The sequence below is a fragment of the Taudactylus pleione genome, unplaced genomic scaffold, assembly GCF_031769625.1.
Source record: "Taudactylus pleione unplaced genomic scaffold, aTauple2 ptg000007l, whole genome shotgun sequence".
Lineage (NCBI taxonomy): Eukaryota > Metazoa > Chordata > Amphibia > Anura > Myobatrachidae > Taudactylus > Taudactylus pleione.
The window spans coordinates 1,806,299-1,823,817 of NW_028284410.1; the positions used below are offsets into that span (position 1 = coordinate 1,806,299).

General features: G+C 40.8%; 1 protein-coding gene across 2 annotated transcripts in view; it reads left to right on the top strand.

The window, feature by feature from the left end:
* LOC148542845 (protein argonaute-3) overlaps window positions 1-11,701 on the top strand; it is a 112,695-nt gene extending 100,994 nt beyond the window's left edge. For both annotated transcript variants that reach the window (XM_088460299.1, XM_088460305.1), the window contains exon 19: window positions 10,249-11,701. In XM_088460299.1, the coding sequence (XP_088316425.1) occupies window positions 10,249-10,357 (109 nt within the window). In that variant the 3' untranslated portion in view covers window positions 10,358-11,701. The remainder of the gene's footprint in view (window positions 1-10,248) is intronic.
* Window positions 11,702-17,519: the final 5,818 nt, after the last annotated feature.

Here is a 17,519-nt window from a genome sequence, read left to right on the forward strand (position 1 = left end):
CCTTTATTTGGGAGATAGGCCAGTAGCTTCCACAGAGAGATGGATGCCTATGATAGACAGAACTGCATTTTTGGCTCTAGTTGTAGCAGAATCAAAGGTCCCTCTAATGAAATAAAGCTGGTTATTTGAGGGTAACAAAACAACTTTTTTTTTTTTTTTGTATTGTGCTAGCAAACTGTCTGGGCCCTTGTGAAGCCACTTTCATGAACCGAAGAGTCACTGGTCTCTTTCTTTGAGATTTGAGAATTGAGTGATGCAGCTGTCCCAGCGCCAAGTGTAGGGAAGTTACATGAGTTCACATAGTCATCAGTCTCCATTTCCAGGGCAGAGGTGGAAGAGAGAGAGAGGTTTCTAGGTTATACGACTTTGAATAGAAGGTTTGGAAATATTTTGCACTCTTAATTCTACATAGACAAACCGCTTAAATATTTCATTTAGGAGATGGCATTCCAAGGTTGTTTTTGTGCCAGGAGAGAGTCTGCCTTCATTTTTTTTTTCTTCTTCATAAAAGTGCTGCTGATCCCACTTGAATGATTTAGCAGCCTTCTTACCCAGGACTACATTAAGTTGACTTTGTGCTGCAGAGAGGTTTTCAAGATGGTCTGAACTAAGCGAGCCCTGGTGCTGATTACGAAGAGATTGAATTTGGGTCTTTGTATTGTCATTAAACTCTATCCCCTTTATATCTGGCAGCCGAGATACTGATAAATCTACGTCTGTCACAAGATCTATATTGGTATAGTACTCAGTTTTACCGGTTTAACTTCCAGATTTTGCTTTCTGTATTACTTTTCTAACTTTATCTGCAATGGATTACGGGGACTATTTACTAAGCCTTGGATGGAGAACGGAGATAAGGTACCAGTCAATCAGCTCCTAACTGCCATGTTACAGGCTGTATTTGAAAAATGTCAGAAGATGATTGGCTAATACCTTATCTCCGTTCACTTTATCTCCATCCAAGGCTTATTTAGTAAATAGACCCCATACCTTTTAGTATCTACAAGAAACTATGCTGCAAGTAAAACATGGCGACATTACTGAAAACAGAAGAACTTTTGTTTTTACGTTATTTGGCTGTTTAATAGTAGTGTGACAATTACTACTCTGGGTCCCAGTTATCATAAGATTGAGATGGTGTATTTATATTTTGATGTAAATTGTGCAATGTAAATAAAATTCTGCAACATATATTATTATTTGTGATTGTATCGCGGACTGGAGAGTGGATTAGAGCAGAGAAGCAAAAGACAAGCAAGCCCAAATACAGCTCCATTCTCTGGTACACTGATGGACAGGTTTGAACAGCGGGATAAAAAGTCCAGGTGGGAGGGCGTGGCCACGGCAGCAATAGTGTAGGACACAGGGACTCTGAGCTCTCCGGCTGATAATCCTGCTTAACCCTCCTGAGACCCCTATATCAACGTTACTACCCTGCTGTCTCTCACATACCTTGCCAGGAACCTGCTGACTTGGTTGGAGCTGTGTGGAGTGAGGAGAGTGGCTCTTGAGGGCCTCCATTGCATTCCCTGGGCCTGCCTATCTGTGATTCCAGAGCTGCACCCAGGCCTCTCCTCTCCTGTTGGCTTCTGTATTATGCAGCCTGTCTGTGCCTGACAAGGGGGCTTTGCTGGGAGCTTCTGGTCTGCTTCTCCTGCCTGGCTTGTGTTTAGAGTCAGGGTCAGGGAGGTTATCTCTGAGTCACTATTTCTCCCTGCTCTGTGTGGAGAACTGTCAGCTCTGCAACTGTGGGACTCAGCAACACTTCTTTCCTTGTAAGTGATTTCTAAGTTTGGAGGAATCTCTGCCTGTTGCTGCTGCTGTGTCACTACCTGTGCATTTATATATTATAACTAGTCTCCTACATTATTCTCCTACATTATATTAATACTATGGGGAAAACAGGTCATGCTGCTGCTGCAAAACTGGAACGCTTTGCCCGTTCCTCTACTCCTGTGCCCCCAGTGTGTTGTGATCCCCAGGGTACATCCAAGTCTGTGACCCCACCTCCCCCTGCTGCATCTGGGTCAGATTCATCACCAGAAGTTACGCTGCAACAAGTGCTGGAAGCAGTTACCTCCTGCGAGACTAAATTGGCAGATAAGATTGAGAAAGTTCAATCCGATATATCTTCTCTTCATCAAGGTCTCCAGCAGGTCCGCGAAAGAGTCGGGGAGGCAGAAACACGTCTATCTAATCTGGAAGATTCCCAGACCCCACTACAGGCTCAAGTGGCCTCCCTGACATCCCAAATGTCCGCAATGCAGCATAAAATTTCCGATATGGAGGGCAGACTGCGCCGCAATAACGTGCGGTTCGTTGGTCTCCCGGAAAGAGAGGAGGGGTCTTCACCTGAAACATTCCTTGAGAAGTGGTTGGGGGATACATATGGCAGAGACTCATTTACTAACCAATTTGCTGTGGAGAGAGCGCATCGGATCCCTACCCGTCCCCTGCCGCCTGGCGCTCCACCGCGCACATTTATAGCCAAATTTCTTCATTACCAGGATCGTGATACTGTGCTTCGATTGGCTCGAGTTAAAGGGCCACTGGAACGCAACGGTGTAAAAATGTCTGTTTCCTGATTTCGCAATGGATGTCCAAAAAGACAGAGCTAAATTCCTTCCAATAAAGCGTCGTCTCCGGGATTTAAATCTTCAGTACGCTATGATTTTTCCATCTAAGCTGCGAGTGGTAGCGGATGGAGAGTCAAAATTTTTCTCTACACCATGGGAGGCTGCGGCGTGGCTGGACCGGAGATCTCCTGGGAACAGGCAAATGGCACCGGAATGACTGTACTGATTGCATTTGCTGATTATATTTGTTTATGGCCAGAAATTGCTAGTGTCATTACGACATTAAATAGGCCTTTTTCTGATATTCCAATATTTATATTTCTATAATAATATTTATGTTGTGATATTGATTGGATATTGTTCTATGTCCCGCTCCCCTTACTGGGTATATATTTTTTTTTTTCCTGGTAGGGTTTTTCTTTTTCTTTTGTTGTTTATGTTGATATTTTGGTCAAAATATGGCCGGAGAGTTCCGTTGCATTGGTGGTTATTTTTATTCCAGTGCCTTTTACGCCTATAAGGATCGAGTAGTTGTATCCTGTGGGTTTTAGTGTAGTTTAGTTTAGTTTTGGGTTTAAGTATGCCTAAGTTCGGGTGGGTATACAGGGTGGGGGGTGGTTTTGGATGGGTTGTCCAGTCTTTTTCTTACAAATGTTTTTTTTTATTTTCTCTGTACCACACTATTTTTAAGGTAACTTCAATTATGCTTTATAGTTCAATGTATTACAATGGTGAAACTTTTAACATGGAATGTCCGGGGGGTTAATGATCGTTTAAAGCGCTCTTTGGTCTTTAAAATGATTAAGCAATATGGCCCTGATATTTCTTGTCTAATGGAGACACATTTGGTCGGGAGTAAGGTACTAGCTCTAAAAAGACCATGGGTGGGATGGGCTTATCACTCCTCGCATACTTCATCATCCAGGGGTGTCTCCATTCTTATTAATAAATCTGTCCCTTTTTCTTTTACTGCGGTCCAAACTGACCCTTATGGCAGATATGTGTTTCTGGATTGTGTACTGTATTCTAAGCCCATTTTATTGTTAGCAGTGTCCATCCCCCCTCCTTTTTCATATGACGTTTTAAAAAAAGCTGCTGAATTTGTGGCCCGTTCTCCAGATACGCCAGTGCTCTGTTTGGGAGACTTCAATAATATAATGGACCAGTCTATGGATAAGTGGCGTGAGTCTTCAAGTTCTCTTTCTAAAGGTGGTGAGGGCTTTGCTAAGTTTGTAACTGACTTGGGATGGGTTGATGCGTGGCGAGTTAAACACCCTGGAGTACAACAATTCTCCTGTTTTTTCCTCCGCGCATCACTCTTTCTCTAGATTGGATTTGGCCCTGGTGTCCCCATCTATTGTACCTAATATAACTAACATTGAATATAAAGCCAGAGGAATCTCAGATCACTCCCCACTTCTAGTAGAATTGAATATGTGTAGTCCTAGAGGTCTCCGTTTATGGAAACTACACCCCTCTTGGCTTCTTCAAATGGGTGCAGGTTCAGAGCTGGAAGTTATGTGGGATGGCTATTTCACTGACAATGTGGGATCTGCCTCTGTAGCTAATGTTTGGGACGCCTTCAAGGCCTATTTACGTGGGTCTCTGATCAAAAGGGTAGAATTAAAAACATTTTATAGGGAAAAAGAACGTGTTTTGGAGATGGCTTGTAGAAATCTTGAGTTGGATTACTTGGGGGACAGGTTGGAATCTTCACGTTTAAAATGGTTGACTGCACAGACAGAGTGGACTGATCATTTGACAGATAGAATGAACCGTAGACTGTTATTCCGTTCTCATTTATATTATATGCAGGCTGACAGAACTGGTAGTTTTATGGCACACTTGGTTCAAGCTGATCGTCCTTCTGCTGTTGTCTCTGAACTAATTGGGCCTGAGGGTTCTATGGTCACATCTACACAAGATATTGCAGAGGTTTTTAGTTTATTTTATAAAAACTTATATCAAACACAGTTGACTGAGGACGTGAATGCTTTGTCATTATATGTTGCTTCTGCTAGGCTTCCAAAATTGTCATCAGAGCCTCGGGCGTATTTAGATGCCCCGTTGACCCTGGAGGAGGTAGATGCTGCGATTAGTTCCTTTCCCGGTAACAAGGCACCCGGATCTGATGGGATTCCCATAGAGATATATAAAAAATATGCTCGTATCTTTGTTCCAAGACTTTTAGATCTGTTTAATGGGCTCTATGAAGAGAATTTGTTCTCTCCATCTATGTCTGAAGCCATAATTGTTGTGCTCCCTAAACCCGGGAAGGACCCTAGATACCCTGATTCCTATAGGCCAATTTCTCTAATTCCCACAGATGCCAAAATTTTGGCTAAGATCCTTTCTATTCGGCTAAACACTGTTATTACTTCGATTGTTCACCCAGACCAATCAGGATTTATGCCAGGCAAGTAGACGTCGGAGAACATTAGAAGGCTGCACACTCACTTACAGGCCTCCCATGGCGAAGAATCGTCCTCTGTTATTGTCATTAGATGCTGCAAAAGCATTTGACTCTGTGGAGTAGCCCTTTCTGTGGGAGGTCATGTTATGTTTTGGGTTTGGGCCGGTGTTCTTGAAATGGGTAAAGCTTATGTATGCGAACCCTACTGCCAGGGTGTCAGTGAATGGGTTTATCTCCCCATCCTTCCCCCTGTTTCGGGGCACAAGACAGGGTTGCCCCTTGTCCCCAACCCTGTTTGCATTGGCTATTGAGCCGTTAGCCTGTATTATACGTTCTCACCATGATATTATAGGTCTACAATTGGGTAATAGAATGGACAAAGTTTCTTTATATGCAGATGATTTATTACTTTTTTTTGCCTGACTATGTAACAGCTATGCCTGTGGTTCTTCAAGTCATAGAACAATTTGGTATTTTTTCTGGTCTTAAGATAAACTGGGACAATTCATCTATCCTTCCTCTTAGGGGGTTGTATCCGACTGTTCCCATTGTCACTCTCCCTCTCTGTTGGGTAAATAAATTTAAATATTTAGGTATCTGGATAACTAATTCCCCAAAGGACTATATAGTATTAAATGTTGAGCCTCTGTTTGTCTACTTAAAGGGCAAACTTCTGTCCTGGCACCGGCTCCCTCTTACCATTACTGGTAGAATTAACTTAATAAAGATGGTGGTGCAGCCAAAATTTGTGTACGTTTTGCAGCATTCTCCTGTTTTTATTACAGATACATTGTTTAGGCGTTTGAATAGTCTTCTTTCTTCATTGGTCTGGGTGAATCGTCGACCACGTATTCAATTGGCAGCTCTGACCCGATCTAGGTCTGGTGGAGGTTTGGCTCTTCCAAATTTTAAATTTTATTATTATGCGGCGCAGATGGCACATATACGGTTATGGCTTCAAGATGACTCCCCTAATGCCCTGCACGTTTTCTTGGTTTCTCAGATTTTCCCTAACTTTACACCATTGCAGGCCTTGCTTGCGGGTAGAATTATACAGAAAGGCCCTCCCCTGTTGATGCAAGCTATTAAGATATGGAAATTGGTATCTAGTATTCTACAGTTTACGGGATTAGATCCAGACACTTCTCTATGTAGTTATCGTATATTACCTGAACTGGCCTCTTTACAGCTTGAGGTGACATGGGGTTCTAACGGTGTAACTACATTGGGTCATTTATATGACACTTCAATTCTTAAATCATTTGCACAACTCCAAGAAGCTCATCATCTCCCTCAATCATATTTCTATAGATATTTACAATTACGGCATGCTCTCTCGGCTCAATTTTCAGATGGCCCTCCTCTAATTCAAATATCCCCATTGAAGTCATTCCTTTTATCTTTAGGTCCCCGGAAGACGCTTTCTTACTTATACTCCTATATATTGTCTTCTTATCATAAGGATAGTTTACCACATCTTAGATCAAAGTGGGAGAGAGATATTGGCCTTATAAGTGATGCGGAATGGGATAATGCTCTAGAAGCTCCTTGTATTTCCACAACTTCTATAAGATTTCAACAGATTCAACTGTTTATTTTACACCGTACCTATTTAACTCCTGTTCGTTTGCTGAGATTTGGGGGTAGAGCATCTGACATATGCCCTAAGTGTAAAATTAGTAGCGGTACTTTCTGGCACCTTCTATGGGATTGTCCGGTGGTTAGCACTTTTTGGAATAAGGTTCTGAGAGTTTTGTCCAATACAGGTATTGCTCCCACTTTAGCTACGCCATTGACGTGCTGTTTAGGCTCTATGGACGATGAGGTAGTGGATAGATATCTTAAACAATACATTGTCAATATGTGTACACTAGCTAAGGTATGTGTGGCTCGGTCGTGGATGGCTCCTACAGGACCAGATTATAATGCTTGGCTGTCCTTGGTCCATACCACTGTTGAACATGAAAAACATGTGTTTATTTGTCGCAAAGCTGAGAAGAAGTATGAACGTATCTGGAGCAGTTGGCTTAAATCCTGTTATGCCCGTGCATTGCCTAATGATTGACCGGTATATTATTGTTAGGATAATTAGGTAGATTATTACTTTGTTGGAGGTAATGTGCTGTGTGATAAGTTGAGAATTTGCTGGGATCTAGTTGATTTTGCCAATTTTTCAGGTGTTATTTTTGACAATATTCCAATATTTGTATAGTGTGGTATTTTTTATTTTTTTTATATATATATATATATATATATATATATATATATATGTTTTATGTGTATATATATTTTGTTTGGTTATTTGTTAATGTATTTCTATAAACCAATAAAAATGTACTCAATTTAAAAAAAAAAAAAAAGTCCAGGTAAACAGAGCATGCTCGGTACACAGATGTAAAAAAATAGCATAAACAGAAGTCCAGGTAAACTGCGCTGGGTTGGTATACAGAGGTTCAAAGGGTAGTTTAGCAGACAGAAGGGTAATCAGTGGAAGCCACGAGTCTGTAACAGGTATCCGATACACAGACGAGGTTAGCTCAGTCCCATTACTCAGCGCTAAACACTTAGGGAAATCCAATATAATCACAGCAGTATAAAAAGAGATATTTACCAACCTTGCATAAATATACCAGAAAAAAAACCTTATTTTACTGCGCTGAAAATATCTTAAGTATCCAAAACCTGTGTATATATATATATATAATAATAAATATACTTTTTATTTATAACATATAGGTTATATAAAAATATTCAGAATAGAACATGTAGGTAGTCGCATCATTTGTAACATTATAGAAATAGTAGTTAACTATATGTTATAAATAAATCCTCTTGCACTGATTGTAAGTTGAGTTACAAGTTTATTGTAGTAGGGGGCATGACTTAAAAATCAGACAGCTGTCAACTTTCAGCGCTTGTGTGCACTGGAGACCACGATGTTGGGAACTACCTCTCTGTCCAAGCAATGGCACTGAACTCCTGAGACTCCTAGTGCCTGGCCACCTTCAAAAAATACAGAAGAGTACTCCTATATCTAGCCTCAATTCGCCATGCTGCGCGTCTTGCCTGGCGTCCGTGAGCCACCAGGACCCGTGCTACTCTGCTAGCGTCGTGTTTTTCTTTTTTTTGGCAAAAATTTGTCTATTTCGCAATGCAACTAGGACGCACCAGCAGACTGCGCTGATTATTTGATTTGCAACACTTTTATATGTGTGTGTACCTGAGTGTGTATATGAACCTCAATGGAATTTGGAATGAAAGAAGCTGCGTCTGCTACATTGCAGCATTATATACAGATTCAGAGACTCAGTCGTACACAGATATACAAGTGTTGCATTAAAAAAAAAAAAATAGTCAGTCTGCTAGTGCGTCCTAGTCACATCGCATTGCGACTTCGACACATTTTCGGCAAAAAAAGACGCCCGGCACTACCAGAGTCTGACGGGACTTGGCGTGTCGAGAAGGGCTTTTTAGCGTGACTGCAGCAAAGATGTATTAGGACACATCTGTATATGGTCCAGACCTTAAAAGAGTGTTGGGTCGTCTCTAAAAATATAGCTGAATGTGACACCCTCTAATTGAGGCCTTGTGCGTCTTCCAAACTAACGAGGGAACATTGCAAGGGAGTCATTTATGGAAAAACATGTTTGTGTTCAGGCTATTTCTCTCTCTTTCCTGTAGCACTGAGGGTTTTATCATATAGTACTAGAGCAAATTTATTCTTGACCATTGTATAACTATTTCTAAAAACTCCATAATATAGCATCCATAAAGTTCCAGCTTACCATATCTGTTCAAAATACCGCAACAATGATATTTATATCAGAAAAGTTTGCACAAAGACATAATTTCAATTTAAGTAATATGTATATTAATTTAACAGTTAATATTCAATAATTAAAAAATTACATATTCTAGCATGAAATACAATAGTATGCTTCTGGATGTGGTATGTTATGTTGACACATAATCATGGTAGAATGTCGACATAACATCCCTGGTGGTCCAGAAGTCACTTATCTAGTTTCGCCTGTAACGGCAACTTTTGGGTCCTGGCGGCCAAGTGACGAGCAGTACCTGCGCAGATGTCTGACAGGCAGTTCCAGTGTGTTCCCTCCCCCTAGTGCCTAACCTTCCCGGCGGCACCTAAACCTAAGTGTCAGCATTCTGAGAATATTGACGTTTCACGTTGTGAATATGTCGACGTGGTGTTGTTGAACCACGTCGACATTGTGGTGACAACATTATGAATGTCGACATAGTAGCTGTTAACAGTGTGACCGGATGCCATGCCATTACCTGTTTTATGTATCATATCTGGTGTATTTTTAATAATGTGCTAGCTGGCATAAATAATCTTTTGAGTTTTTTTGTCATTAGCAGCAGTCTGTTCCCTCTACTTGTAGCAATAATTGGTGTGCGGAAGCCTTAATATCAAATTTATTGTATGGACTGTCAGTTGTTTTATAGAGACTGATAACTAGCATAAAGAAAAGTACCCTCCAGGAATAGACACATGTTTTGCTTAAACCAAAGTAGTTCTTTTGTTGACACTTGAAATTCTGGAATGGCTAGTCCATGTTGGCAGCTGAAATAATCATAAAACTTGTGAACTGTTTCCCTTATGTATATTAAATATTACTTCACTTTGATTTATTCCAGGCTTTTATATTTTACTTTTTTACTATTCCCTACTTTTCAGATATGCAATTTATTATCTATTGTTTATATGGTGCTACAAGTGTTCTGTAGTGCTGTACACAGGGGATAGCATATGAAAAAACAGTTATTGACTAGTTTACAAATTACAGATTAACATTACTTAATTATTATGAAATAATTACATGGGTAAGAATGTAGGAGAGAGGGCCTTGCTTTGTGAGAGCTTACGTTCTAGGAGGAAAATAGACAGAGTACGGTAGGCCAGAGAGTAGTAGGTTACAGTAATAAAGGCAATAGATCACAGTGGGGATGATAGTTTTAGTGAGGGAGGGCCTAATCCAGTAAATATTATGGAGGTGGAAGTGGCAAGATTGGGAGAGGGACTGAATGTTGGGGGTGAAGGAGAGTGTAGATTCAAGGATGACACCCAGACAGTAGACTTGGGAGACAAGAGGGAGGTATTGTCTACTGTCATGCAGTATCATGTGTTACACTTATGGGCATAATTGACAAGTACCCAAGCGGTGTCAGTGGCATGATCTGCAGCAGACTCATGCAAAGCTTTACTAACCAAACTTATTTTTGCATTTTTTTTAGTGCTGAAGGAAGCCACGTATCTGGTCAAAGCAATGGTCGGGACCCGCAAGCCCTTGCCAAGGCTGTGCAAATTCACCAGGATACCTTACGTACCATGTACTTCGCATGAGAGCAACTGTTGCCCACAAACATGCGCAGGTTTGACTTACTACAAGGAACCTGGAGGATCTCATGTGGGTTTCGGGGCCCTGTAGGGTGATTCACTTTCTCCTGACGTCCCATCTCTCCCTTGCCTTCTCTCCTGGCTTGCACTAAAGCCCAGGCGCAGTGATTGAGGGGAGAGCTAGTCCCGGGAATAGAAGATCATTGAGGAACACAGCACTATTATGCAATATGAAACCAGCCAACTGCTAGATCGTTGTATTGGAGCCTCCACTTGGATGCACTGCTTATATTTTGTCTTTCTTTTACTTTCCAATATTTTAACCCTTTTATGCCTTTACCTCAAATTGCTCTGCAGCATTAGCTGTCTTTGCAAAAAAAAAAACACAAGAAAAGCAAAATATAGGGATTTATGTGAGAATGTTAGCATATCTGTACACACTGGGGCTTAGTATGGCTGGGAAAGGACATAAAATATCATTTACTTGTGGTACAGCAGTATGACCAAACTTGCTGTAGTTATTTTTAAATGTAGTTAATGTAATGCTTATTCTTGTAGCAACAAATGATTGAGGAAGACTAAACTGATCTAATTACCTTTGACCTCTTGACCCCTTGTGGTGATATTGGAGCGATTTGTAAATCTCCACCTGCACAGGGGTTGAAATCCAGAAACAGCCTATCTCGTGTGTGTCCAGGTATGTATATATGTATACACACGTGTGTACTTTTGAAATACATATATGTGTATATGTATATTTATGTGCGTGCGTATGTATGTGAGTATTGGATATGTAACTGAAGGATGTGCAAAAAAAGAGGGTTAAGATTTGTGGCACAGCTGATCATGGTCTATTTTCTTTCACCTCTTATTTTCTTTTTATGTCATATCCATATGCACAAGTCCCATTACTCAGTGCTTCCCCTTCATTCCTCCTGCATCTTTATAGGTAGCAAAACGCAAGCGGGTATTGCACGTGCCCAATGATCAGCCAATGCAGCTGACTGGATAAACTCTAGCCTTCTTAAATAGGGTATTGTGTGCTCATTCCTTGCACTGCAGCAATGCCCTTGTTAGCATTGGAGTAAGTAAAGCTAGCGCATGGTTTGTCTGGAGTCCTGTTCGAACGATTATGGTATAATGAATCAAAGTCTGCCTCCCTTACTCTGTTATGTTTCTTCATGTTCAAAAAAGGAAGAAACATCCTTAGTAATGCCCACTTAAGACTTTTATCCAGGCAGTTCTGTACTAGATTTAATCACCTTATTCTGTATGCTGCCAAGTGTTTTCATATCCCCATGCTCTAGGCAGAGCTCCTCTTCAACATTGCACCCTTCATACAAAGTAGGAATTGGGGAATTGACATTTTATTTTGATCTATGTAATATATACATTTTCATGGTTGTTTGTGGGAATGTTAAGCTTTTCTAGTACTTTTATTTTTTTATATTTATTAGAATAATGACACTAATTTAATTATTGAATATTGTTTCTGCAACCATTTTTTTTTCTTAACAAAGAAAATATGTACGTCTTTGTGGCCGACAGTTTTAGGTTTTTATTTTCATTTTAATGCTATAAGCGTAACTTAGTAAGAGGCACGCTGAACATTGCTGGTCCCTCTGCCTACCTTGGTGTTTAATATAGATAAAAGCCTTAATTATGAAAGCAAAGTGTCCAAATAGTAAACACTGAAACTTTCTGAAAGGTGTTGTTTCTACCCAGTAATGTGTTCTCATCAGTGAATTGTGCAATGTTTGGTACTTATGCTTTACATGCCCAAATGTAAAGGTTTCATTTTCCTGTATGGACCAATCAGATTTCTTTATTACATGTTGTCCATAACTTCAAGTTACAGAAATATCTGAGGATTAGTAATGCTGGCCATACACTTACACGACCAGCATAAGATCTGATTCATCATACGATTTCCCTTGAATTCCCCGGAGCTCCCTGGCAGTCCCGGCAGTATGTTTGTTGTTTTTCTTAGCACAGGATCTGTCGTATGATCGATCCTGTGTCTCACAAGCTCATTAGGGAAACAGTCATTGAAGCGACTTGAATTGCTGCACGATGGATCGCATGAACAAAATAAACGGCACGATCTGCACACGATACGATGGAACATATGGGCTGCACATCTGACCATAAGATACGATTATAGGAGCTGCGGTAACGCGCATCGGATCTTATCTTACTAAAATAATACACGATTTTCACAAGATCCATCTTATGACTCATAGAAAATTGGGCAATCGGCCCGAAATCGTGCAGGTGTATGGCCAGCATAAGAGCTAGAAATCATTATATGTAATACTGCATACACACACAAAGATTTTCTGTCCAACCATCCAACTAGTTGATTGGTTGGAATGAAAATCTGGTAACGTATGGGAGTAACTGATGATCAGCAATTTGCTCCTAAATGCCAGAAACCAGATGAAAATGGTGGTTAGACAAGTTTGAGCAAATTATTTAGATTTTTGTCAAACAGTTTTTGTCCATTTTCCAGCGTTTGGGAGCAAATTGCTGATTGTCATTTGCTTTCATATCTTACCAGATTTTCATTCCAACCAATCAACTAGTTGGATGGTTGGACAGAAAATTTTTACGTGTACCCAGCTTAACAATGATCCCAAAAGCTAAGTCAGCGCTGATCATTGTAGCCAATGTCAGACTAATAAAGGCTAAGGTCTCATAGTTTGATGCACGTGTAAAGCACACAGTCCTACTGATGCTAAAATATTTTGTATTGGTCAATTTAAACAAAAATCCTAACATCAAATGAAGTAATTTTGCTTCATGGTTTAAGTGACAACATAACCGCTTCCACTTTTGTTATGCACAAAACTGAGATTTATCAAAGCTTGGAGAGAGCTAAAGTGGATGTAGATAAAGCATCAACCAATCCGCTTCTAACTGTAATTTTTCAAACACAGCCTGAAAATTGGCAGTTAGGAGCTGACTGATTAGTACTTTATCTCTCTCCAAGTTTTGATAATTCTCCCCCTATGGCATTTAATGTACTTCTGAAGCAATAGGCTTCTGTAAATGGAAATGGTGGTGTTAGCTTGTGCGTCTGCACTGGAGATGCAGACTGGTGTTTTGCATGTCCCCAAATATGTTAAATTTTCACAAATTGATGAGCAATTTAAATTATTTATTCTTAATTGAACTATGGGTACAAAATAAAACCCGAGCGACACATATTTTACTATGCTATGTTGACCCAATAATAATTTGTTTGTATGACATCATATCACTTGGAAGAATCATTTTTCCCATACTGCACTGCTACCAGATATACTGGCTACACCAAGGGGTCAATCCAATTGCTTACGAAGGGTGCGAGTTGCCGTTGCCACAGCGTTAAAATGCCGGCAGTGGCACACCATCACGCATCTCTCGCCACCCACACCGAGCCCAAATTAGTATAATTTTGCTCAGAGCACTTTGGGGCTTTAAACACTTTCATGCAAATTCAGGCTTCCGTCAAGTGCGCCCATTGTTGCGATTACTCGCACCCGCGAGTACATTGCGTGTAATTGGATTGACCCCTTACTGTGGACTTCAAGGCATTCCAGTAATAGCAATCTTTAGCGCTCACTGCTCCACTTACCACAGAGGTTTCTTGTAGCAGCCGCCGATTATGGTGTCAGACATTTATTAAATTAGATCAAGTGTACTGTGCAAGAGAATGTGATCTAGACAGAATAAAGGGTATATTTTTAATGAGCAAGCTGCCGCTTCCTGATGTGTTCAAGCTCGAAATTTAAAGGGACAATACTTTTAATCGCAATACACCCCGTGTATGCTATCTCCTGTATGATCTCTTGCAGTCCGGTACAACAGTAACTTAACACTGGTAATATCTTTCCATTGGGCTCTGGTGCAGATCCAGGCTCTGATAATAATCTGGCCCAATACTACAGGACAGAACAACAACAACAACAACAACAACAACAGGGCAATGTACAAATGTACAAACCTCGAACTTCAGTGTTTCAACCACATTGACATAATACATGTGTCCTACTTCAGTTTAATTAAAACAGTCATTCAAAAAATGACTAGGCTACATTTATTGTTCAGATAATGGTACAAGTGATATGCAGATCTGACAGCTTTTCAAGTATAATTCCCCTTTGATGAAAGTATGTATCTCAGTAAATGGTTTTTGTATTAGCAATAGAGTTGGTTGAAAAGATGAAATCTGATCCAAACCTTGTTGGCTTTTATTTGAAGTGATTTCCCAAATTGAACATGTCAGTATGTCAGTTGTGACATCTATGGTTGTGGCAATGTAGATGTTGTTGGCTGAATTAGTGCGTTTTGTTTCCACCATATACTGATCTCTCATTACTCACATTCAGCTGTAGGAAAATAACTGACACTTCCTTATTACGTTAATATGTTTTGCTCTCCAAATTACAGAACAGCTTCTTGCTAATCGGAAATAATTTCAGGGCAGTTGCTGTAATAAACAACATCTAAAAGCAAATTGCTATAAGCTTTCCATTCGTCATTGTTTTAAATAAAAATCTATATATTTTTTGTTTTTTTCATTATTCACAACTTCTAAAGAAAACTATAGAACAGATGAGGAAATCCTATATCCTTATTTCTTCCGGTCGATTTCCTTTTTATCATTTTGTTGTTCTGCCTTTTTCCTAGAGTTGCAATAATGTTACATGCACAAATGGTATACGTTTAGGAAGCCGGCGGACACAATGCCGACCGCTGTCTTACAGACTAATTAATCCCGGCGACTGTTAAATGACAGGCGTCTTAATCTAGACGCCTGTCATTTTACCGACGCCGGGAGACCGGCGCCCGGCATCCTGATCGAAGGGATGCTGGCTGCGGACAGCCGCACGGGGGTGGGGGAGGATTAGGTTTAGGGCTCCCGGGGGGGACTTGAGGTTAGGAACCCCCGGGACGTTAGTCAGGCTAGGGGAAGGGGGGGCTAGAGTTAGGCACCCCCCCAGGGGACTTAGGTTTAGGCCGTGGGAAGGGGGGTTAGGGTTAGTTTATACTTACCTTTAGGACGATCAGGATTTCCTCCTCTGTCGGGCTGCCGCTGCCGGATTTAAACCGTGGGCCATGCGAATCATACCGAATGCATATGTACTCCAACCCAAATCAAACAACCTGGTCTCTTGCTTTTTTTTTTTTTGTAGCAGACTGTTACAGTGTTAGTTTGGTCTCCAAGGGTCACCGCACATTTCAGTACTTAGCACCATTGTCATTTAATAAGTCCCTTAAGAATTCATGATCTCACAGGGAACAGATCTTGAAAATCTAATGAATATGTATTTATAATGCTGAGTAAGGGGTATCAGAAACACCGCACAATGAAAAGACCACTATACCTGAAATGCAATTTGTTTTATATAGAAGTGCCACTAATATGATCCACATGTTTTAGCAGCGTTTGATACGGTAACGGCTGTGTACAATAGCTGGTACTGCCATCAGTGTAATATCTTCACTATCAGCCATATGTGGGAACATTACATACATATTTGTAAATGTTACAAAATGCCTTTTCATATTGGATCTCTAATTTTTATTTATGTATAAGTGTGATCATTTATTCCATGGCTATCCATACGCCAAACTTTCTAACTACGATCCTTCTATTTTACTACTGTCCAAATCTGACTCCTTCATGAATGGCAACTGTATATTGAATAGTAAGAACAATTTTGCAGCTATTTTATACCTGTTTTGAACAAAATGTTCTCAGAACAGAGAACAAATACTGCTGTGCTGGTCTTTTAGTTCTGTTTTTGTTTGTTTTTTGACTTAGTCAACAACATTTTATTGACTTTCTCCTGCCATTTGGTGTTTCTTTGCTGCAAGATAATGATCAGGCACATGTGTTTAGAAGCACATGAGACTGATCTGGAGGCTGTGACATTTTGGAATGATGAATCATAAACACCTGTATGAGTTAATGCAAATATTGATATTTATATTCTCACCCCGTATCTCTAAACACCTGCTTTTTTTCGCTCTCCCCTGTTACTGTAGCCTGTGCGTGGTGAACTGGCACTCAAATATTTTTTTACATGTTTACTTGATTTGAGCTTTATGCATTACAGATAGGAAGTGCAAATGTTACCAGGGATAATACCAGCTTGTTATCTGTAATGCATTTTCCCCTTTTTCCCAAAGGATTGATTCAGTTAACCCTGCAGCTATTTTCTGTCATCCAGTATAACCTTCCCCATAATACATAAAGAATGTAATCAAATATATGCACACAGCTCAGAGGCACGTTTTCTGCACCTGCGTCACTTGTCGTGATTAAGTGGTCAGATCCTGGTTTGGTAAAGTTAACTTACCCACTGGCTCATCTTACCCCACTCTCCCCTACCAGTCACTGCACTCACATCCCTCATTTTGGCCCTGGCTGTGCAGGAGCTGTGGTCTGGGAAGGAATTGCTTTGGAGTCTGTACATTTCTAACAACCCAAAATTGTCTCCCAACTCCACAGCCCTGGTTTGACTACAGTGATTGAATAATGCTATAAGGACAGTGGACCTCATTCAGAGGCGCTCGAATGAGGGCGGCCGCTTTTTCTTTTTTAAACCGGCCTCCTGGCCGCTCGCTAAGCGCTTTTGCGAGCGGCCAGGTGATGGTCGCGAACATCGGGCTCGCGACGAGACCCTTGTGGTAGGGTCTCATCTGCCGCAAGCCCCAGTGAGCTTCCTGCTCAAATAGAGCAGGAAGCTCACTACTGACATCACGAGTGAAGTCAGTAGGGCCGCCCACAAACGGCAGGCTTTCATTCAGGAATGCCTCCGTTTGTCCAGCCACCCCCCCTCCCCGCCTACAAAACGGGGCGAGCTGTCGATCAACATCAACAGCCGCCCCGTTTGTAGCGAGCCCCGGAGCAACTGAATTTCTCACTCACTACGGTGTTTGCGCGTTTGGGTCTGGATGAGGGCCAATGTGTTTTAGATGTGGAAAGTCCCATTTATCTTTTTCTGTGATTTATAGAGTCCTTCTAACCTAAACGGGCCTATTCAAGCAGGAGTAGCGTCTGAACACGTAATTGAATCTGCACCCAAAATGTTGTCTTTGGTACGTGAAGTTAAATGTTGAGTTCATGGTGTGACTCTGTTTTCTATGACAAGCTTTGTTTGATAATTATTTGCAG